At 38.1% G+C, this 23,238-nt stretch overlaps 1 protein-coding gene across 23 annotated transcripts in view; it reads right to left on the minus strand.

Moving 5' to 3' along the window:
* CAMK2G (calcium/calmodulin dependent protein kinase II gamma) overlaps positions 1-23,238 on the minus strand; it is a 227,593-nt gene that overhangs the window by 63,292 nt on the left and 141,063 nt on the right. For all 23 annotated transcript variants that reach the window (XM_063434893.1, XM_063434886.1, XM_063434884.1 and 20 more), the window contains exons 4-10: positions 21,465-21,519; positions 17,088-17,153; positions 5,696-5,768; positions 2,445-2,547; positions 2,145-2,228; positions 1,249-1,343; positions 123-245 (exon numbers count right to left, since the gene is read on the minus strand). In XM_063434893.1, coding sequence (XP_063290963.1) covers positions 123-245; positions 1,249-1,343; positions 2,145-2,228; positions 2,445-2,547; positions 5,696-5,768; positions 17,088-17,153; positions 21,465-21,519 — 599 coding nt within the window. The remainder of the gene's footprint in view (positions 1-122; positions 246-1,248; positions 1,344-2,144; positions 2,229-2,444; positions 2,548-5,695; positions 5,769-17,087; positions 17,154-21,464; positions 21,520-23,238) is intronic.

The raw sequence follows: 23,238 nt of genomic DNA on the forward strand, positions 1-23,238 counted from the left end.
AGAGAGATTAGCAGATCTGACCTCACGACTACAAACATTGTTGTCTTACAAAGACATTGTTCTAGAGAGATATTTCCCTCTTGTCCAGAATTTGCTCGATATCAGACAAATGCACTACTTACGCAGACCCATGGGTGCTTCAGAGCCTGATCTGCAGTGATCCGCTTTGTAGGGTTTATTGTCAGCATCTGATTGATTAAATTCTTTGCTTCAGGAGTTACAGTGTCCCACTCAGGTGATGGAAACTATGAAAAGAGGAAAAAAAAAAAAAAAAGACAGAGAAAGGAGGTCTTCATGTCCATAAGTGGATTCTATGTAATGAACTAAACTTGATAAATCTATTAATATAACTAAACACCAACAGAAGCATCCACCAAAAATCATCCACTATTTAGACAGATGGGCTAAAAATGTAACCGATACATCCAAGGTAGGAACTAGGAGATGGGGTGTATATATATGTATATATACTCATTTCTATTTTGGAGGGCTTCAGGAAGGGGCTAGACAGAACAATTCGAAATCATTGTTCTACAGGGTTTATAAACTTGATCGCTATTTAAATCCCAATAATAATATGATAACCAATACATGCATTTAAGTATTTGAAGAGAATGTTTAATATCACACAGACATGCTACTAAGTCCTCACTGGTACATCTAGAGTTACATATAACCCAGACAGCCAGAACATCCATTAAAGTTAATGAACAGGTAACTTATAGGGCAACAGCTGTCAGTTTTATATATTGAATGGGATCCAAGACGCACTTCAGCACCAGTGGCTTCTAATAAATCTTAATTTATTGCATTTATCTTATGGGGCCAATTAGCACTCTGCCCCAAGATATAATACAAAGTGAAGAGGACAACGTAATCAATGAAGCAGCAAATCAAAAGAGAAGTGTTTATCTAAATCTAATCTGCTTTGAGATATACATATATTTTAAGAAGCTTCTGCCCTGTGGCTCAGATAGCTAATATCTGCCAGTTCTGCTTTAACATTGCTATATCAAGCTCGAGTGTCATGCAAAATAATGTTAATGCAAAGCTGGGCAAAATAATAGCACTTAAAGTAAATTCCACTTGTCATAAGGGAAGCCCCCAGAACTCCACTAAGCTTCCCAACATTACAAATGTGTGCGGTTTTACACCTGATTTACTGTGACCTCTTTGTGCACATGGCATAATTATTTCCATTAGTGTGGGCTGTCCCATTAGAAGGATGGATAATAAAATTTCACTTACATCATATGCTCCAGCTTTGATCTGTTGATAGAGTTTATGCTGATCTTCATCCCAGAATGGAGGGTAACCTACTAGTAGAATGTACAGAATCACCCCTAAAAAACAAAACAAAAAAAGCAAACATTACCTACATACATACTTAATGGGCATTCCCTATACTGATCATTCTGTGCTGGTCTCAGACCCATTATTAATCAATGTCCCTGACAGAGGGTTAAAGGAAAACTATAGTGCTGGGAATATAAAGCTGGATTTCTAACACTATTGTGCCCTCTGACCCCCCCCACCTTCATTGCCCCCCGTGGCCCATAAAGGGTTAAATAACCCTTTATTCAGTTACCCGATTCCTGTGACAATATCCCTCAGCGCAGGGTCGCAATCTGCCTCCTCTGATGTCATCCTAATCACATTAGGCCTTCCTCATGGGACAAAATTGCGTCAATACTTTCCTATGGGTTTTTCACGGACGCTGGATATCCTGATTAAGAGCGTGAGGATATCCAGCATGGTTTCACGGAGTCAAACTGTATGAAACTCCAGGAAGTGCCTTGAGTGGCTGTCTGGTAGGCAGCCACCAGAGGCAGTCTTAGTACTGCAATGTAAACATTGCAGTTTCTCAAAAACTGCAATGTTTTACATTGCAGGACTAAGGGTAACAGGGACACTACACCCAGACTACTTCAATGAAATGAAGTGCTCTGGGTGCCTGTAGTGTCCCTTTAAAAATAAACAAAAATGAAGCACCCCCACCTTATTTATTGGATTTTACGGTTTCATTTAGAAATGGGCCAGTGAAAAAAACGACTTCCTGGGCTAGAAAACACACACATACACTATAATAGATATATGTTTTAAAGATAAAGACTGCAATAAAATATATAAGGTATGCTACGTACCACATGCCCAGATATCCACTGGCTTTCCATAGGGGTCTTTTCTTAACACCTCTGGTGAAAGGTATCCAGGTGTGCCTGCAAAACCTGCCAAAAAGAATGGTTTTATTTACAATGCCTGCATCATTCTTTATCATTCCACGGTCTCAAGTTGTAAATCTTCAAAAAGTTTGGCTCACAAATATTGCTTATATGTATTGTTTACAAGAATGTAATTCTCCCTCTTATCAATGTGATAAATTAAAGTAAACCTACCAAAAGGACATTTGATAGGCATTGGGCTGTACATATTTTCAGACTTACCAAACCAAGCCTGCTGATCTCCCTGGACTTCTATGGCAAGTCCAAAGTCAGCTAGTTTCACTGCAGCCCCCTTGCATTTACTGGCAAGCAGCAGATTCTCTGGCTGCAAAAAGAGAGAGACATGTTTATTAGAAGTAAAGAACATGACCCCCCTCTCTCCCACCACCAACACTTATTACACCAGCAATTATAATAAACAACTATATCATCTTAATATTTATTTTTATTATATACCACAGGAAAGTAAACATGTTTAGCACTTTCCTGAAAACTGACCCATTTCAGAAACATTCTTTTAACGTACTAGTCCCATGAAGCCAGGAAGAGGAATAAGTTAAAGAGAAAGGAAGACAGAAAACTAATTTGTGCAATTTTGATAGAAGCATTTCCAATGAAAAATAAATAAATAAATAAATAAATAAAAATGCTATTGCTGGAAAAACTCCTAGTCTTTTTACTGTTGACATATTGTATCTATTACTTGGTATATGCATATCTCCTCAGAGGTCAGAAACCAATGCTATGATGAATGCTAAAAAGCAAGATACAGTAACATTGATGGAACACTAGATGGCAATCCTAACATTCTGACAGAAAAGGTTAATCAGTGCAGATTCCTGAAAGATCCGCAACCCCAACCATTTACTGCCCTACTCTTTGTAGGCCTAAAAAGCACATATGTGAGAAAGCTCTAACATACAAAGTAAGCAAACACGTTCTGCTCCACCTTTTATTAGTACCAATAATTCAAAACATGCTGGGAACACAACAGCTTTAATTCAGCAGCTTTATTGGATCAAGAGGATTAAAGACAACAGTTTGGTATCAGTATGAGACCTTTGTCAAGTAGGGAGACCGAAATGTTGTCTTTAATGCTCTTGATCCAATAAAGCTGTGATTATTGGACATGATGCTGGGGAGCTTGCCATCTCCTTGTCTGAGTGCACCAACTATGACTTCTGGCTGAGCGCAGTCCCTTTCTATTGTGTTGAACCACTTTTAATCAGTGACATCAGAAAATGGGTCAACAACAGTTGTGAACAAATCTAGTAACTCAATAAAGTTCTTTAAACTGTACAAGCCAAGTGGATGCATTAGACCACAAGAAGGGTGGACGTTGGGAAAACCTCCAACTTACATGTAAAAGGTATCCGAAAAAAGAAATATACAGTTAGAAGAATAGAGGTCAACAATAGCTGGTCTCCCCCTCCCCTGTTTGCAAGACATTTCCAGTAGTGTATTAACTGTTGGAGTTTCTTTAAATAAGTTATATGCAAGGCTACGCATGTGTCACACTTGTATGGAGATAAAATGTGTATTATAAACGGCATGTATTTTATCCCATTTTGTTAATCTCATAAACATGCATAAAGTTTTTTTTAGAACATTACAGAAGATTTAGTTGTATAATCCATACCAACGACATATTGTTGGAAAAGAAAAGCGGTGTCATTCAAGGTCATTTGGTGAATCATGATGTGTTTTTGTAGGTCTGAAGAAAACAGAGCATTCTCAAAAAAAATTATTTAAGCCCAGATCTCCACATTACGGACCATAAAATCCTACTGACCTATCAGTGGTTTCCACCATGATATGCTAAAACATATGCAAAATGCATAAAACTGCATTTCTGAGACCTGATAAAAACCAGTCAAATTCTCACTATAGCTAGATCTCAATGACCTGGACCATAAATGTCAGTTGAATAGTCAATTATTCCAAAGCCCATATGGTGAAACATTTTTAGGGACTAAAAACAGATATAGTCAGATATTCCAAGCATGGACCATACAGGTCTGCTTGAATATTTGCAGTTTATTGTGAATGAGGAGAATCAGTTTACTTGTCATCTTCCTATAACTAGCAGGGACACTGAAACTCTTGCACAGGAGTTACTATTAAAAAAAAAAAAAAACAAAGAAAAACATCTAAATCGAAAATATCATATGGACTTCATGTTTCATCAAATAGTGTGTGTCAAACGGTAACAAATCCACCTACAAGAATGATGGAGTCCTTTGCCCAACACGTGTAAGAAGGAGAGGTACAGCAGACGTGCTAATGGCATTTACTGAATTCTCTTTGGCAGCAAAGTGGCAGAACACTGAACTGACATCCAATCTGCACACTGACTGCAACTGTACCCTGATGCCACATGGTCCCTCATGATCTGTAGAGCTTACTGGAATGCAGATCTCGGCATGTTTTGGCGCCCACACCACGCACTGAACCTCATGCTACACAGTGTAATGATCCTTAAATATCTATTAGCATGAATGTTAGTGATGTAGGTTCACAACAGAATACTGTATGTATAAAACATACTGTAAACCAGAGCTTTCTCCACACCTTCTAAAAAAAAAAAACAGCATTTTTGTTAGTAATAACTAAAAAAAAATGTATGAGTAATTATAGATGTCATGTGAAATGTATATTGCTATACATTTATAGTGTACCTACATCTATTAAAATATTTTCACTCACTAATCCTTGAACTGCCAGGAAGGGAGTACAGAATTGCAAATTTTAAGTCAGGCTGGAGAAATACCAGTTGGCTTGGAGAATTTTTCCATATTTGACTATTATGGCCTTAAATTTGAAATCCCATTGGTGAAGACTTGCACAGGCCCATTGCATATAGGACCGACAGCACCTGCAGAGGGCAGTGCAGCCTAACTAATATAGGAGATAATTCTTGGAACAGTGAACTGTCAGCTCAGTTAAGTGAAGTGGTTCTTGATAAGGGGGCATATTGTTAAACAGTCTTAGAAGGGATAAACAGCTCCGCTGCCAGTCATCCTGTTCCAAAACCTGTGCAATTACCATGTATATAACATTTGTGAAGCATGCTACAAGAAATCCGATAACTGATCCATTATGAGTTATTTTGCATCTGATGAGACTGCTATCAGAATGCCAGTCAGATGGTAAAACTTTGTGCCAACAATTCAAAAGGAATAGCAATAAATGTATGTCAAATTCACTATAAAACTTCTCCATCTTATAAAATTTGGCATAAATAAGCGGACGCTCAATTATAATGGACACAGCAGCCACCGACCGCACAATAGAAAAAAAAGAAGATCTTTAACCCCTTAAGGACACATGACATGTGTGACATGTCATGATTCCCTTTTAATCCAGAAGTTTGGTCCTTAAGGGGTTAAACCCATTTAAGGACCAGGAGTTTTAACACGAAAATGCATTTATATCATGATATGTCATTAAGGGGTTACGAGCAAGCTGATTACCTTCAGGTCCCTGTGAACAATGTCATGTTGATGAATATGGTTGACGCTCTCCAAAATCTGGTGAATACAGTGGCTGTAGAAGAAGAAAAAAAAATCATAGATTTATAAAGTTGAGACATGCTTGAAAAGAAAGACAATATTATTCAAGAACAGGAGCACCAGTAACCATTTGTAGAACTCTTAGAAAACACGATGCTCTTCTATCTGATGATAGAATATTCATTCAGCATAAAGATACAAAATAGATTTATTACACTTGGCATGGAACATGCATACAAAAGAGCACCACAGGAATAATAATACAAAACCCTTTCTAATTTAGCATCTCCAAATCGAGAGCGCGCCAGACTAATATTTTGGCATCACTGTCTTAGATATATACACCTTGAGTGTTATTGAATAGAAATCTTTTTTGAACTTTTTCTCTGAACCCCCCTCCCCCTCAAAAATCTGCTGTTCTCTTTGCATTTGAACAAGTCAGCATGTATGTGTCCACTAGTTATAGGTATTTGATATCAACCCTTCTTAATATAACACGAAAAACTAAATGTAGCCTTTAAATTTACAAAGGTACATGGACTATGGCAATGATGGTGAACCTTTTTGAGCCAGATTGCCTCAAAGACAACTTATTTATGACAAAGTAAGCATTCACTCACATTCAGTGCCCCTTATTACAGTTCTAGTCAGTGTCATTAGTACTGTCCCTTCTCACATTCCCTCTATCCCAGTTAGTCCTCTGAGCATTCACTCACTACCCATTTTCCTATTCCCTGCCCTGGTTACCCAGTTTCCATGCCTAGTTATGTATGACATACCATCCAGTGGCATCAACTGCTGCAGGTTTAGCTGCATCTCTGGCCAACTATATGCCAAAACCATAGGGATGGAGACCATGAAAAGCAGCCTATCGGTGGACCCTAGCGTGCCTGATCCAACATCCTCAACGAACCTGGTTTCTTACCGTCACATGGAGGAGTCAGACGCATGCTGCGGCAACATCCTTGCTCCTCACATGGCAAGCACCCTGAACAAAGGCAGCAGAGCATGAACCTATGGCACAAGTGTCAGCAAAGAGGCCTTTGCATGCCATAAGTTCACCATCACTGGACTATGGCGACAAGGGTTATGTCCTCCTCTACTTGTGATATCTAAATATATTCCCATATATATATATATATTGTTCTTAATCTGAAGTAAAGACCTTTAAATAATACCTGGGCCCCAGCCAACTAATCCTGCTGCAACAATCGAAGGATACTTGCACCCAAGCAGGAGAAAAATGTAAAATTGAAGGATAAAATAAAGATGCTGCACACTTCTGTTAAATAGGATACTTATTTAACAAAACTAAACGTTAAAAAAAAAAAAAAAAAAATCAGTTCACTTTGGGAACATAAAGGGTTCTTTTACACAATAGGCATCTTGAAAATCTGTTGCATAGCAACAAGAGCCACAGACCATCATAGAGATAGGACGAAACAGAGCATTCAATTTTCTCACGTTTCACTTTTTGAAAATTTCTTTAAAGGAGCACAATACTCACCAGAACAACTACAGCTTATTGTATTTGTTCTGGTGAGTAGAATCAGTCCCTTCAGGCTTTTTGCGGTAAACACTGTTACATAGTTACATAGTTAGATAGCTGAAAAGAGACTTGCGTCCATCAAGTTCAGCCTTCCTCACATTTGTTTTTTGCTGTTGATCCAAAAGGCATAAAAAAAAAAAACAACCCAGTTTGAAGCAAAATTTTGCAACAAGCTAGGACAAAAAATTCCTTCTTGACCCCAGAATGGCAGTCAGATTTATCCTTGGATCAAGCAGTTATTACCCTACATTGAAAGATTATATCCTTGAATATTCTGTCTTTGCAAGTATGCATCTAGTAGCTGTTTGAACATCTGTATGGACTCTGATAAAACCACTTCTTCAGGCAGAGAATTCCACATCCTGATTGTTCTTACAGTAAAAAAACCTTTCCTTTGCCTTAGACGAAATCTTCTTTCTTCCATTCTAAACGCATGGCCTCGTGTCCTATGTAAAGTCCGGTTTGTGAATAGATTTCCACACAATGGTTTGTATTGGCCCCGAATATATTTGTATAATGTTATCATATCCCCTCTCAGGCAACGTTTTTCTAAACTAAATAGGTTTAAATTTGTCAGAGAAAATGCAGTGTTTACATAACAGCCTCGGGAAACCTCCACTGGCCACTCAGATGGCCACTAGAGGTGCTTCCTGGGGCAGTCAGTGTCTCCACCCTCTGCATGGAGATACTGAACTTTCCTCTTAGAGATGAACTGATTCAATGCATCTCTATGAGGAGATGTCGATTGGCCAGGGCAGTGTTTTGCTTGTGCTGGCTCTGAGCCTCAGGTCGACAAAAGGTTGAGCTCCACTGTCAACTTTTGTCTAATCCCAGGATAAGACACAAGGGATGGCTATGGTTAAGTAAACCTACATTTGACTGAACCCCATGGGTACCAGACCCTAAAGTTCCTGCAAACCGGCAAATGTTTGTTTTCAAAGGACATCCATGTAAATGTGACACATGGGAATTCCAAGGACAGCACCCACTATCTGATCTATGGACTGTAATTGGATAATCCTGTGATATTTTTTTTGTTTATACTGTTTCTGGTCCTTGATGGTCAAAAGTCTCAGCGATCGTGTTCTAAATCCTGGACAATTTTGGGAATATTCTTTTCACAATTTCTTTGTATAACCCTTGCAATCCAGTCCAGAAAACCTTTGACAATCTCTAAAATGTCAGCTGCAAAGCTGAAGGCAAAGTTTCCTGGATTATCTTTTCAAAATGATCAACAAGAACAACAGAGAATGTTCAATCTTTGACTGCATGCACATTCTGTATCAGACACTCTGTTTAATTTCCAAAAAAATAAGTAAAATATTATAGCAGGAGCTGCCGAGGAAAATATTAAAGGTCAGCATATGTGACCTTAAGTGCTTGTTGTTTTTTTGTAATCTAGATGAGGCTATGATATGAATAGATACATTCTCTTAATAGTGTCTTTCCATGCCATTAATTAAACCCTCTTTGGCACTCAAAATAAGAAATCTTGTTACTTTGGGTACTTTTGCAAAGACGTTATGTCTGTGTCTAATACTCATACAAGAATGTTTGTGGTAGAGACAAGAATATTTAGGACTTCGTAATTATGTCTTGTTTTGAGGGAGTCAAGGAGGCCCTGGACCCAATGCTCTTCAAAGGAGTAACCCACTTGATGAATTTTCTCCAAAAGAGCTTTTTATAAATGTTAGATGTTATTTATAAACAAGTCATCTTGCTCATGTTATATGGCAGATAATAAATTACAACAGATAAGTTTAGAAGTAGAAAATGTTGGAATATAAAGGTTAACACAAATATATAATAGAAGTTACAGGTGGCATTTGTAATCTAAATGCAGTTTATCTTCACACTAGATGGAATGTCAAACTTGTTTCCCCTTCTTTACTGGACAGCAAGCCACAGTGAATTATGAGACTCGTTACCCAAAAACATCCACAGGGTCAATGTAGGAAAGTCCAGTCCTAAATGTTTCTTTAAAATTTCAGTGTTTCCCAAGAGGGTTCCTGAGCACGAAAACACATCAAGATGTCCCCAAATACCATACTAAACACTGTGACAGGGAAACAAACTGAGCGTGCAACATCTTGTCCAAAAATGGACAAAGTCTTCAAGTGTCTCACAGCCTGGCACAAAAATCAACTTGGTTTTGGGAATGCTTCCTCAGTGGAAACCAATTCCAATTTTTTTTCCTCCCTTGCAGTCAGATACTTGCAGCCTATCAGTGGATAGCATATCAATCAAGCTTTGTGGGACAAACAAGCCTTCACTGTTGGAAGATTTTCAATGCCTTTGGGACCGGATCTAACAGGAAACTAAATTTCTCCCTTTATTTTGTCTTGCATAAACTCCTCTCCAAAAAGAACACAACAAACTTCACACATTTGGATTCTGAAGAAAATGGATTTTTTTTTTTTTTTTGCCCTGTGACAACTAAATGCTTCTCTCTAAATAACATGGTGATAATTACTTGGCCGTGAGAAAAGATTACCTCAGCCAGTCTTAATATTGTTCTAAGGTGCCCTCAGTCTATTGTGAACAATGACAGATACTCATGAATGTGATGCTTTCAATCTGCCAATTATGGGTCTGCCATGCCAATTATTTGAGTCTGCGTGAATCTTAAAGTGACCAAGCTACTTAGAAGAAATGACTGTGTCGAGTACTACAAAACTTCAGTCAAGGTTTTATATTAAACGGATTTAAATAGTACCAGGAGCAGCTGGCTAAGCATTAAGGGAGTTGTGTATATGCTAGCAAAAGGCAGAGGTCCTCTTTTAAAGGGCACGTGCTATGCCCCAAACAACTCATGCTCATTAGAATGAGCATATGATTTTCTCTATACATTGTGCGAGCAACTGCATAGATTAGGAGAAAAAAAACTTTTAAAATAGTTGTTTTTTTTTCTCCCATCCGTCAGTCAATGCCTAAGTGTGCCAAGGTTTGACTGACAAGGCAGAGCAGAATATACCTCCCACAGGAGGTCCATTGGCTCTCCACCCATAGCAACCACAGCGCATGTCCTGCTAGGGAGTATAAGAAAAGGGTGACATCACTCCATTCCGACATCAGCAACGAAGCCAGCGTGCAGACGTCACGGTGTGAGGAAGGGGTGGACCAGAGGGCTCTATAGTGTAAGGAATACAAATTTGTATTCCTTCCATCATGACTTGTGATGACATGTAAGATAAGCTTTAGAGATATGTGGAAGAGGTACATAGCAATGTTGTTAGAGTTCATGGCTTTTCACTTTGGTAGTGCATTTTTGCAAAAGGGATCTTTTCACAACTCTGTAGTGCCTGTAACAGGATAACATTTAAAAAAGCATGTGCCACAATTTTCTAATCATTCTGGGATAAGTGAAGTTAATCGTGATTAGCAAGAACTGAGTAAAACCTGGACATATAACCAATGCAGCTCATAGGAAAGCATTGAATTCACTGACTCTTCTGTGAGAAGCATTTGGTAGTACTTGACACATGCTGTGCATACGCATCAGTCCGCAATGCTCCTCTATGAAGCTTATTGCATTACACCATCTCCAAGAGAGCTGGATGATGTCGTGGGAGGAGGTGTGAGCCTATGTGCAGAGGGAGTCTCAGTGCTGGAGAAAAACATACATAAAAGGCTTTTTACTGCAAGAGGGGGCGGGTCCTTTAATTTGGTCTTTTCCAAAATCCAGGGAGGATCAGGTGAATGCTTATAATGGATTCCCTGAGATGATGGAGTCCCGCTACAACCAATATAGCTAAAGACATTACAGCCAATGTTTAGGATGACAACTACAACCAGGCAATGGAAGCAGTTTATTGCTTTTGTCAAAACCTTTATACAAAAAAGTATGATTCTGATTAATTGCAACCCCACCAAAATATTTTTTTATTGGTAATAATTCACAAGTTAATTTACCTGTGCATGAAGGTTTAAGGAACAGCATTGGAGACAGAGTTATATATTGACATTATAGTAAATACATAGCAATCTTGTCAGTGAACAAATAGAAACATTCACAAAATAATCTTCCTGTTCATGATTAGATTTTGTAATTTCTAGCTCAGAGATGCAAAACTGCAGCACCTTTGTATCACTAGCACACATTATTTAAGAGAAACACATGGTTAAAAAAAAAAAAAATCGTCAAACCTTCTGAATAACTGGTAATCATGCAAGGTTATGTCAATTTACATAAAAGTAAATACAAAAATTCACATTTCTTTATCCTGCAACTGGGTGCCTCCATCTTAGCTCCCTGGCAATCATTGTTATAAGCTCTGTACTTTGCTACTTGCAGTCAGCACAGAGAAATCATTAAGAAACATAGTAAACAATGTTTAAACTACTCCACCGCATTTGGAATGCCTGCCCTGGTTTTGCCTTTTCTGAAATTGTTTATGATGTAAGTTGCTAAATCTTGAATATAGGTTCATAAGAAAACAGAGCATCTCACTAAAAGAGGTTAACACAAATTATACAGGGCTATTCACTAAAGTGAGAATTCAAGTTGAATTTCCAATTTAAATGAATACTATAAGGTCAGGATCACAAACACGTATTCTTGATCCTATAGTGTTAAAAACACTATCTAGCCTCCCTCCCCCCTGTAGCCCTAAACATAGTAAAATCGTATCATTATTCCAGTCTGCTGCTGCTGGCCTTGCCCCTGATCTGCCTACTTGGCTGACATCATTAGAAGTGATGATCTCAGACAATCAAAATGCTTTTCCATGCTTTTTCTCCAGTGGCCACTGAGGAGTGGCCACTGGAGAGGTCCCTAGGCTGTAATGTAAACACTGCCATTTCACAGAAAAGACCGTGTTTTACTGCAAAAAGCCTGCAGGTAATGACAATACTCGCCAGAACAACTACATGAAGCTGTAGTTCTTCTAGTGACTACAGTGTCCCTTTTTTTTTTTTTATTATTTATTTTGAAGGTGCATGTCGACATATCATGAGTTACAGTGGCATAAGTAAAAGATGCATCATGACATAATACAGGTTTAGAGGAACCACATAACTTGTCAAGTGGAACTGCACACATTTTTAAATTTTTTAACATGTCATGTTACAAGAACTGGTAGCAGTGCAAGCGGGCTTATGGCCCCTTTAGGAATTTAGCCAACACGCAATTTCACATCCATTGAGGTTGAGACTTGATGTTTAAGCTGTTGTTGCAAAATAAAGTAAAGTAAAATGAAAGGTAAAAACAGGAGGTAAACAAGTTGAGACTCTACTGAGGTGGCTAACTGTTGCACTAGTAGATTTCCACCAGGCTAGGGAACATGGGGCGAGCAAAGGCCGCATTTAATTGTTTGGCATGATTAACCAAAGCCTTATGGGCCGCTGCACTATGTAAAACGTATCACGATGCACTGAGAGTATGCTGCGAGTGTTGTAGGTACCCCTAACCAAGTGGGCAGTGGGGAGGGAGGCTCCTCCATATTAATGTGGCTCTGTGCAACCATCACTAAGTCGGTCATGGCACTTGCCACGGTACAGTGTCCCTTTAAGGCCAGTGTAGTCAAAATGAAAGCATTGCTGAGTTATGGAATGTTTTCAGTTTGGATATCTTGATCTTAAAATGTAAAAATCATTTTGACTACTAACATTACTGAATAACCATATAGGACATTTTCAATATATTTCTGGTATAATTCACTAATTGATTTAACTCATAAATGGCAGAGAACTGGGCAGTGAGACTGCAGGGGCCTGATCTGATCACCAAAACTGCTTCTTTAAGCTAAAGATGTTTTTGAGGACTATAGTGTACATTTAAGCCATTGGTTGCTTCCAGACTGGCTGAAATCAGATCTACATTCAAGGTAATTTCAAATCTGTTTTAAAAAATCAAGACATTGATAAATCTAGGGAACAATGCCTGGATTTTGTAGTCCAAATGCCCCCATATGGTACCGAATTATTTTTGCTGAGTTAGACATTATGACTTTAGTGAATAACCTTGTATAAGTAACCCTCTATCAATACCTTGTGAATAAGTCTGTTATGCCTTGTTTAACTGCTCTGTGCAAGGGTGCTGACTTTAGCCATAATTTATATAATTGATATAAGACTTGTGTTAAGGATGCCTAAACCGGATTGGAAATGTAGTACAGAAACATCAGGGGTGCCACAGTTAGACACCACTGTTATATACCAAAGACAGAAGATAATTACATAAAGCTGTACTTAGTCTGTAAATTCTGGAGTGGAGGCAGGAAGAAATAACAAAAAGGCAAGATAGTGGAGGCAGAGTAAGGACGACAGAGGCTGGGTTGGGATTAGAGAAAGACCAGTGATAGAGGCTGGGTTGGGATTAGAGAAAGACCAGTGATAGAGGCTGGGTTGGGATTAGAGAAAGACCAGTGATAGAGGCTGGGTTGGGATTAGAGAAAGACCAGTGATAGTGGTTGGGTTGGGATTAGAGAAAGACCAGTGATAGAGGTTGGGGTGGGATTAGAGAAAGACCAGTGATAGAGGTTGGGTTGGGATTAGAGAAAGACAAGTGATAGAGGTTGGGTTGGGATTAGAGAAAGACCAGTGATAGAGGTTGGGTTAGGATTAGAGAAAGACCAGTGATAGAGGCTGGGTTGGGATTAGAGAAAGACCAGTGATAGAGGCTGGGTTGGGATTAGAGAAAGACCAGTGATAGAGGCTGGGTTGGGATTAGAGAAAGACCAGTGATAGAGGTTGGGTGGGGATTAGAGAAAGACCAGTGATAGAGGCTGGGTTGGGATTAGAGAAAGACCAGTGATAGAGGCTGGGTTGGGATTAGAGAAAGACCAGTGATAGAGGTTGGGTTGGGATTAGAGAAAGACCAGTGATAGAGGTTGGGTGGGGATTAGAGAAAGACCAGTGATAGAGGTTGGGTTGGGATTAGAGAAAGACCAGTGATATAGGTTGGGTGGGGATTAGAGAAAGACAAGTGATAGAGGTTGGGTTGGGATTAGAGAAAGACCAGTGATAGAGGCTGGGTTGGGATTAGAGAAAGACCAGTGATAGAGGCTGGGTTGGGATTAGAGAAAGACCAGTGATAGAGGTTGGGTTGGGATTAGAGAAAGACCAGTGATAGAGGTTGGGTGGGGATTAGAGAAAGACCAGTGATAGAGGTTGGGGTGGGATTAGAGAAAGACCAGTGATAGAGGTTGGGTTGGGATTAGAGAAAGACCAGTGATAGAGGTTGGGTGGGGATTAGAGAAAGACCAGTGATAGAGGTTGGGTTGGGATTAGAGAAAGACCAGTGATATAGGTTGAGTTGGGATTAGAGAAAGACCAGTGATAGAGGTTGGGTTGGGATTAGAGAAAGACCAGTGATAGAGGTTGGGTGGGGATTAGAGAAAGGTCAGTGATAGTGGTTGGGTTGGGATTAGAGAAAGACCAGTGATAGAGGTTGGGTTGGGATTAGAGAAAGACCAGTGATAGAGGTTGGGTGGGGATTAGAGAAAGACCAGTGATAGAGGTTGGGGTGGGATTAGAGAAAGACCAGTGATAGAGGTTGGGTTGGGATTAGAGAAAGACCAGTGATAGAGGTTGGGTGGGGATTAGAGAAAGACCAGTGATAGAGGTTGGGTTGGGATTAGAGAAAGACCAGTGATATAGGTTGGGTTGGGATTAGAGAAAGACCAGTGATAGAGGTTGGGTTGGGATTAGAGAAAGACCAGTGATAGAGGTTGGGTTGGGATTAGAGAAAGACCAGTGATAGAGGTTGGGTGGGGATTAGAGAAAGACCAGTGATAGAGGTTGGGTTGGGATTAGAGAAAGACCAGTGATATAGGTTGGGTTGGGATTAGAGAAAGACCAGTGATAGAGGTTGGGTTGGGATTAGAGAAAGACCAGTGATAGAGGTTGGGTGGGGATTAGAGAAAGGTCAGTGATAGAAGCTGTGTTCAGATTTGAGAAACTCCAGTGATAGAGGCTGGGTTGGGATTAGAGAAAGACCAGTGATAGAGGCTGGGTTGGGATTAGAGAAAGACCAGGAAGTGGAGGCAACATGTAAATTTGCCAAGATAATAAAAGGAAGTTGACATAATTTGTAAATTAACATTTCTTAACAAATCACCCTAAAAAGGGACAGATTAAATTTTCTTGCATGACCAAGAGTGTTGCAGTTAACACAGTGGAGTGAAAAGAATCTTTAAAAATAGTAGAATATTTTCAAAACTAGCAGCCAAAGGCACATTCGCACATTTCTGTCCAGATGGTATTTTATTGGCAAAGTCAGTATGTTTGGTTTTTTTCTTCTCCAAGATCGTTTCATGCTTAGCAATGTGTCAGTTTTTAGCATATGCCAAATCTGCACAAATATAAAATGCCATCCTCGTTATTTTCCTTCCTACTTAGTAAAACACAGAAGCTGCAAGACATGTCATACTTCCTTTTTATGGGTCTGATTTTACTGCTATGGTGTTTAATGTCCCTCAATCAAATCAATCAAAAGTGCTTAAAACACTTGATTCACTGTTGGTGGCAACAAATTAATGCTACTGGTTGTAAAATGGAAAAGTTGAGAATGTAACCATTTAGGTGTCAGAGTAGCATGGAATGCTTCTGTATTTAGACAGTTAGCTAGACAGTTATGTGATGAAAAAAAAAAAAAAAAAAAAACATTATTGAACCTCAAGAGCATTGCAATGGAATTTAAAAGTCCAAGCAAGATTTAGAGGGTAACACAAGAGAACACAAAAGAAAAAAATACTTGGCAATAATATTAATGAAGATATATTATTTTTGTCCAGTTGAAGAAATAACAAAAACAAAGGCAGACATTTTAGCGGTTTTGCTAGAAACAAAAAAAAGAGAGAAAAATCAATGCATATTATTGTGCAATTGGCTCCTCAATTCCCAGGGCCTGCCTTAGAAAGGTTAAAACATTAGATTAATAAAATGGTCCTAATTTTGCATGACAGTGACATAGTAACAATAAATGTGAAAATGTCTGAGGATGGCAGACTTGTTTCTGCAATAAGTTTTAAGAAGCAGGAACCTAGACAGAGTTTTATTTATTTTTATTCAATAAGACGTAACACTTCTCAATGCAACCTCCAGGCTGCTAACATCCCAGGGACGGGGACAGCTTTATTAAGGAATGGAATTACAAATCGGGTAATTCAGTAAAGAGAAATCAAGATTTAAGCCAAAATTGTCGATTTAGAAAAATGCCCCTAGTCAGTTCTATTTGCAATTTGGCTTTTTTTTTTGTCTTAAATTTAAAATTAATTTTGAATTCCCAAAAATGTTTCATCTGCCTTCCCCCTCAGCATTCCTTCTACTGCGATATACACCGCAGATCACTCTGTCGGACCATGGTGACATTTTCACTGTGTAACAACGCTGGTCTATTCCAGCAGCTAATACGTAATTGATCAAATATATTTTCATTCATTAAGCAGTAACTAAGACTCTTCAAAACACATTCCACAACTATATATATATATATATATATACATACATTCATCATACACATCCAAGCTTTATTACTCCATATAGGTCCTAATTGCAAAGCTATTTTTAGAAAAAACAAATATATTCACACACGGTCCTCTCCTTTCTGCGTGCTAAGTGACAAGCAAAAAAGAAATGATGCCGTGTGCCTTTCTCCCTGTGGGACAGAGGCAGGAATGATCAATAGATGTATGTGTATATGTGAAGGTAGTGACATAGTAACCAGTGGTTATTTTCTTTTTCCACTCATCACATCTCCATACACATGTCCCTGGGGCGAACAGTTTTCCCTTGGCAGCATGGAACACTGAACACAGATGAGAGATGTTCCTTATCATTCCAATGTGACGTATTTATCCTCACCTGGCATCTGCCTCGCTGTAATATTCTCTTGCCACAATGTCTTCAAACAGCTCTCCGCCAGTGACCCTGAGACAGAGAGAAAGACAGACTGTTAAAAGAGGAAAAGGAAGATCATAATAATTTGAAGTAAAGAGCCTAGGGGAAGCCTATAGCGAAGCATTCCCTCCCAACGGGAAGGGTAGAACATAAAGGGTCAACTGGTGCTGTGTTAAGAGCAACTCGTAGGGACTTCAAACTGACTGAGAGCAGACACAGTGACTCAGTCTAGGCATTAACTGCCCAGGAGGGACCTTTAACATTTTTTAGCAAACAAATATTATGTATCCCATTAGAAGCTGGGAGGATGGAAATCGTTACAGCTTTTTGCAGTCTGTGTTAAAAGATTTTCTTTTTAACAGCATGCCCATGGCTTTACGTGTATACCCAGGAAATTATGGATCCATCTTCAAAATAAACAGTAAGTGTTTTTTTTTTATAAATATTGGAAGAAAAATAAAACAAAAACATATGTATCAAAGACCGGCAATATACCATCAGAATACATTAGAGCGTCAAAGTCACTGTCAATTTAGACTTTTTCATATTATCTTATTTAATTTTTTTATTAAAGGCCCACTCTAGGCACCCAGACCACTTCAGCTTAATGAGGTGGTCTGGGTGCCAGGTCCCTCTAGGATTAACCCTTTTTTTTTATAAACATAGCAGTTTCAGAGAAACTGCTATGTTTATACTGAGGGTTAATCCAGCCTCCAAAACCTCTAGTGGCGGTCTCATTGACAGCCGCTAGAGGCGCTTGCGTGCTTCTCACTGTGAAAATCACAGTGAGAGCACGCAAGCGTCCATAGGAAAGCATTGTAAATGCTTTCCTATGCGACCGGCTGAATGCGAGCGCTGCTCCTGCCGCGCATGCGCATTCAGCCGATGACGTCGCAAGGAAGAAGGAGAGGAGGAGGAAAGCTCCCCGCCCGGCGCTGGAGAAAGAGGTAAGTTTAACCCCTTCCTCCCCCCAGAGCCCGGCGGGAGTGGGTCCCTGAGGGTGGGGGCACCCTCAGGGCACTCTAGTGCCAGGAAAACGAGTATGTTTTCCTGGCACTAGAGTGGTCCTTTAAGCACCAACATGTTCTGCAAATATGTACAATGAGTTAACAAGGCATACAGATTAGATAAACTTTCCACTTACAGACACAATAGACAGCGAAGGTCTGATCAAACAAGCTTATATAGAATCTTTCTGAAAAGTTCATATTAAAAATTCACTAGGTACGACTTTGCAACATTTTGCCAAAAAAAAAAAGGCTTGTCCATGTGACAAAATGCAGAGCTTCAGACGGTTTCCTCCTGCTGTACAGTGCCATTTCCCAGGGATTTATTTTTTTTAAGCACGTTGCTGAATTCATACTATGAAGATTTAGATTTAGGCTGATCTTTATGTAAATGGCATTTTTGTATGGATAGATGTACCTAATGAAATGGCCACTGACTGTATAAATATTATTTAAAGTGACACTAATAAAAAAAAAAAAATAATAATAATAATAATAATAATTAAAAAAAAACAGATCACTGTGAATCTGTATTGTGAATTATATGAAGCCATTCAAGAAGGTTTGAGATAAATGGATGGTCTTTCTGGGGCTAAGAGACTGCTCTAACTCTGCTTCATTGATAATGCAGTTTTATCACTTTTACATAACCAATGTCAATTTCTCTGAGCCTGAACGACACTGTTCTGCAGTCGGCCCTGGGCTAACATACCCCCAGCAGTGTAAGCCAATCAATGTCATCCATGGTAGATGAAATTGATGTGAATAATGCAGAAGTGCCAATTCCATATTATGCCAGAAAAAAAAAACTTTTTATATCATATCATTCCTAGCTCTTTTAAAATTGAACCAAGAGAAAGTGCCCTAGGACTCTAGACAGTAACCACTACAGTAACCAGCTTGATCTACAGACAATAGATTCAACTCAAGTAAAAAAATAACACCGGTTACAAAACAAAAAGTATCACTAGTAACAAAACAATGTGTACAAAAGTCAAAGCATATATGAATATAAATCAATTTAAGAAGGGAAATCGCTATGTACAAAAAAAAAAAAAAACATTTGCTAGAGCACACAATTCTTATTAAACAAATAAAAAACAAAACAGACATATGCTCACAGGAATATTACGTCATCAGAGGTTTGAAAACGTCTTAACTAAAACAATGAACAACCTGCAAGTTAAGTAAAAACATATTGCTGAAAATGCCGTTCTGCTATGCCATATGTTTTAATTCGACCAACAAACCTTGTACGCAAAAAAAAAAAAAAAGTTTTGTAATTTTCCATTCTATTTACTGCTGATCATTACATTTGTTTAAAAGAACTGCTATCCAATGAGGATATAGTGAACATAGGAACTGTGTTACATAAGATAGAGTATTTGGGAAGTGGATGTGCTAGTGGCATTTATATTTCTTGAAAATAAAAGCATTATCTATTTTGAAACTAAATTACTAAAAATATGTTATAGTATCACTGCTATTTCACATAAAACCTACTCTGGGAGTCAGCATTCTGGGTACACATGTTTTTTAGAGTGGAGGTCAGCTTGTCCCTTTTGTCTTCGCTAAAGTTTCTATTGGTTGAGATGACATCTCAATCCATGTCTCTGGCTGCTATTAGAAAACAGCAAGACCAAAGAGAAACTAGAGACATAAATATTCGGAATGCCAAATCTCCCTGGAGTAAATGAGGCACTGTTCTATTCAAAAAGAGAACACTTCAAAACACTTTAAAATAAGTGTTTTCCTTTTTCTTTTTTTGCTACGCATTAATATTAATTTATTAATATATCAGAGACAATCTCATGGGAGTAGAGAATGCAGAGTGACTATAAACTTTGGGGAGAGTCGAGATTTCTGGAATTTTCTTTTTCAGTATCTACATAATGCCAGAAGAGATGATCTCAGCAGCTGACAATAAATTAAGGAATAACACTACAGTTGCATGATAAATGTAACACTAGGATGCGTAAATACTAGTAATGGAATAGACAACTAAATAATAATGGAGCATAAACAACTTTGTGATCAACCTGTTTTTTGGGGATTTTTTATGTGGCTAATATTAACAAACTTACAATCTCACATTAGCATATCACATATACTGTATATATTTATTATGGTAGTGTGTGTCTCTTTAACAGCTTGGATGTATGTACTTAACAACCAAAGCAAATAAGATCTTTATACTAAGTTTGTGTTGATCCATTTAGCGGTTTGCACTGCATAACCTAAGTGAAATCGCTATAGGACACTGAGTGTGCTGTCACATTATTATTATTATTATTATTGGCATTTATATAGTGCCAACTTATTCGGCAGCGCTTTACAATATTATAAAGGGGGACATTTAATAATAAATGAAAAAATTACAAAAGGTTACAGGAATGTTTGATAAGGACCCGGCTGAAACAAGCACACAGTCTGGAGATCAGAGAGAGGTAGTACCAATAATAGGAGGTTTTAAAACGTTTGTAATGAAGGAGATGAAGCTGATTGCATTCATGAATAGACAGGTAGACTAGTTTGAAAAAGGCACGGTCAAAGAGGATTTCTTTAAGATGGATGTGATTAGTACGTTCTTAAAGATAGATGGAAATGTGCCAGTAGCATTAGGCTGAAGAGGTGATGTAGGGTTGGAAAAAAAACGTAAGACAGCTTTAAAAATAAAAATAATAAAAATTTATTTTTTACTTTTTAGAGAATATGGAAAAGTTACACGTTTTAGTACGGAAGGGCAAATTTAGCACCAAAATATTATTCTTCAAGTACAGGAGGGTCGATTTAGCAGTGGAGGGTTAGAATTCTTGATTGCACAATTGAACACACATCCGCTTCAATCAGAGAATATCCGAGACAGTTATACTTGAAATGTTTTAATTTCCAAAATAAAAAAAATGAAAAAAATGAGTATCAGTGCTGTAATCAGCACAAATGTAAGGGCTTCTTACAAACATGTTTCATAGCATGTTTCTATAAGCAAGTCTCTTTCATATCATTGCATGCATGGTATGATCACAATGCCGAAACATGCATTTCTGGCCTTACAGAATGAATCCTGGTTTTACAGTAAAATGGGTCACTTTCTCATCTTTGTTGGGATCATTTTTGAACAAGTAGGCTATATAAGGTCAACTTTATCTCCTAATACACTACATGGCTGAACATAAACATATAAAATAAGAAAAAGGATTGTAATTTCATTGTAAATTACGATTGGTTTTGTAGACACAGGCCAAGGATTTGATGGCTTATGGTGGATTATAGATGAGTTAGCTGTCCAACTACAAACCGAAATGAACACTAGGCCAGGTACAAAAATACTTACAGGTCAAAAACAAGATAATGGAAACCTTCTTCTGAAATACTTTCATGGAGACGTACTACGGAAAGAAAGGAGAAAAGGAAAATTAGTCATAAAAGGGCACTCTGCATTAACTTCGCCCATAATATGTTAAATGCTAACATTTTTAATAATTACATGACATATTTTGCTATTAGGTGCTATGAAAATAAAATTGTAATAATGGAAGATCGTAATAATTAACCAACTAAACACATTTTCTGTTCGTTGTAGATCAACCAAGTGTTTAATTATTTACAGTAGGTGATAACCTTGAGAAGTCAGACTTTATATTTACTTAATAGATTTTTCCGTTAAAAAAAATATATATTTTTTCCAAGAAAACTGGAGTGATCCAGAATATCACTGGGTGCTTCAACCATATATAGTCAAAGAGAATGGAATCAAGAAGAGTTCTGATAGCCATGAAGGTCCAAAATGTCTAGTCGTGTGCATCTGAAAATATGTACACAATACACATGACAATATGTGCAGCCTGTTGCTTCAACCTAATCCTGTACTATTGTTACTGTATTATTGTATACTGAAAGAAGCAAACTTAGAACAGTTGAACATAGATTACCTGGCGGATAATAAATTACAGTTTGAATAAAGTGAAAGAACAAACTTCTGCTTTTTCTAGACAACACATGTAAAAAAAACACATCCTACACAGAAGAACTGCTCTTAATAAATCCCTGCAGGATATTATACATTTCTCCAGTTCCAGAAGCCTAGCCTAACATAGAATATTGTGCCACCCCATTTCTGCCACCTGATCTATTACCATACATGCGCAATAAACAAAGGCACGACATTCAGAAAGGTGCGGATTTCATCTCCTGATTACATTACGACCAAGTGGCTACAGACAACGAAAATAAAGAGACACCATGCAACTGTTTCTCAGATTATTTTAGAACTAATAAAATGCAGCAGGCTTTCAATTTTTTTTTTTATTCTCAGTGAAAAGTAGATTACACACCAATAATCCATTACTTTTGTTAGTAAAATTATTTCAGAAGAACATTAATGTAAAAGGTTGCCATTTATCTGCAGAGTAGCAGAGGGCCAAATGCATTACGCACACTCTATATTAACACAATAAATACCAGTGGGAAAAAAAGACCGCAGTAAAAATGATGTCATTAACACGTTGAGACAAACTGAAATTTAAACATCTTTTTCCATGGTGCTATTGCTGTTCAGTTGCAGATATGGACAAAAAAAATGGAAGTGAAGTAATTTATCAGGAACATTTGAAAGCAATCTAGACAGAAGCATATTAATTAACAGAAGCTGTAAGATAAGAACACTAAAATTAAACATTTCATGGTACCCAGACGATGATTGCGCAATAAAATTATTTTGAAACATTTACAATATATCACAGATGTGTTTTTCTTTGCAATTACTCCCATCAGACTTTTAACCAGTCATAACACAGTTTGGTACATAAGACTTTATTAGGTGATGAAATGTAATAATTATGGAATCAATGTTAGAATCCAGCGCACAAGGTACAGGAGAAACCATGATCTCTAGTACAAAGCGAAGGCCTGGCGAGAAACTCCCCTTGGAGTTTGCCATAAATAGCTGGCAGCAGTGAGTCTTTAAGTCCTAAAAGAACAGTATGCATAATACGAGATTTAAAATCGGTTCTCCAGTGGGTATACCTATCAACAAGAGCATCAACACTTTATCTGCAGAAGAATCCTACCTTCTGGTATTCCACCAGTGAGGTTGTTGACCCTTACGA

This window comes from Pelobates fuscus, chromosome 10 (assembly GCF_036172605.1).
Source record: "Pelobates fuscus isolate aPelFus1 chromosome 10, aPelFus1.pri, whole genome shotgun sequence".
Taxonomy (NCBI): domain Eukaryota; kingdom Metazoa; phylum Chordata; class Amphibia; order Anura; family Pelobatidae; genus Pelobates; species Pelobates fuscus.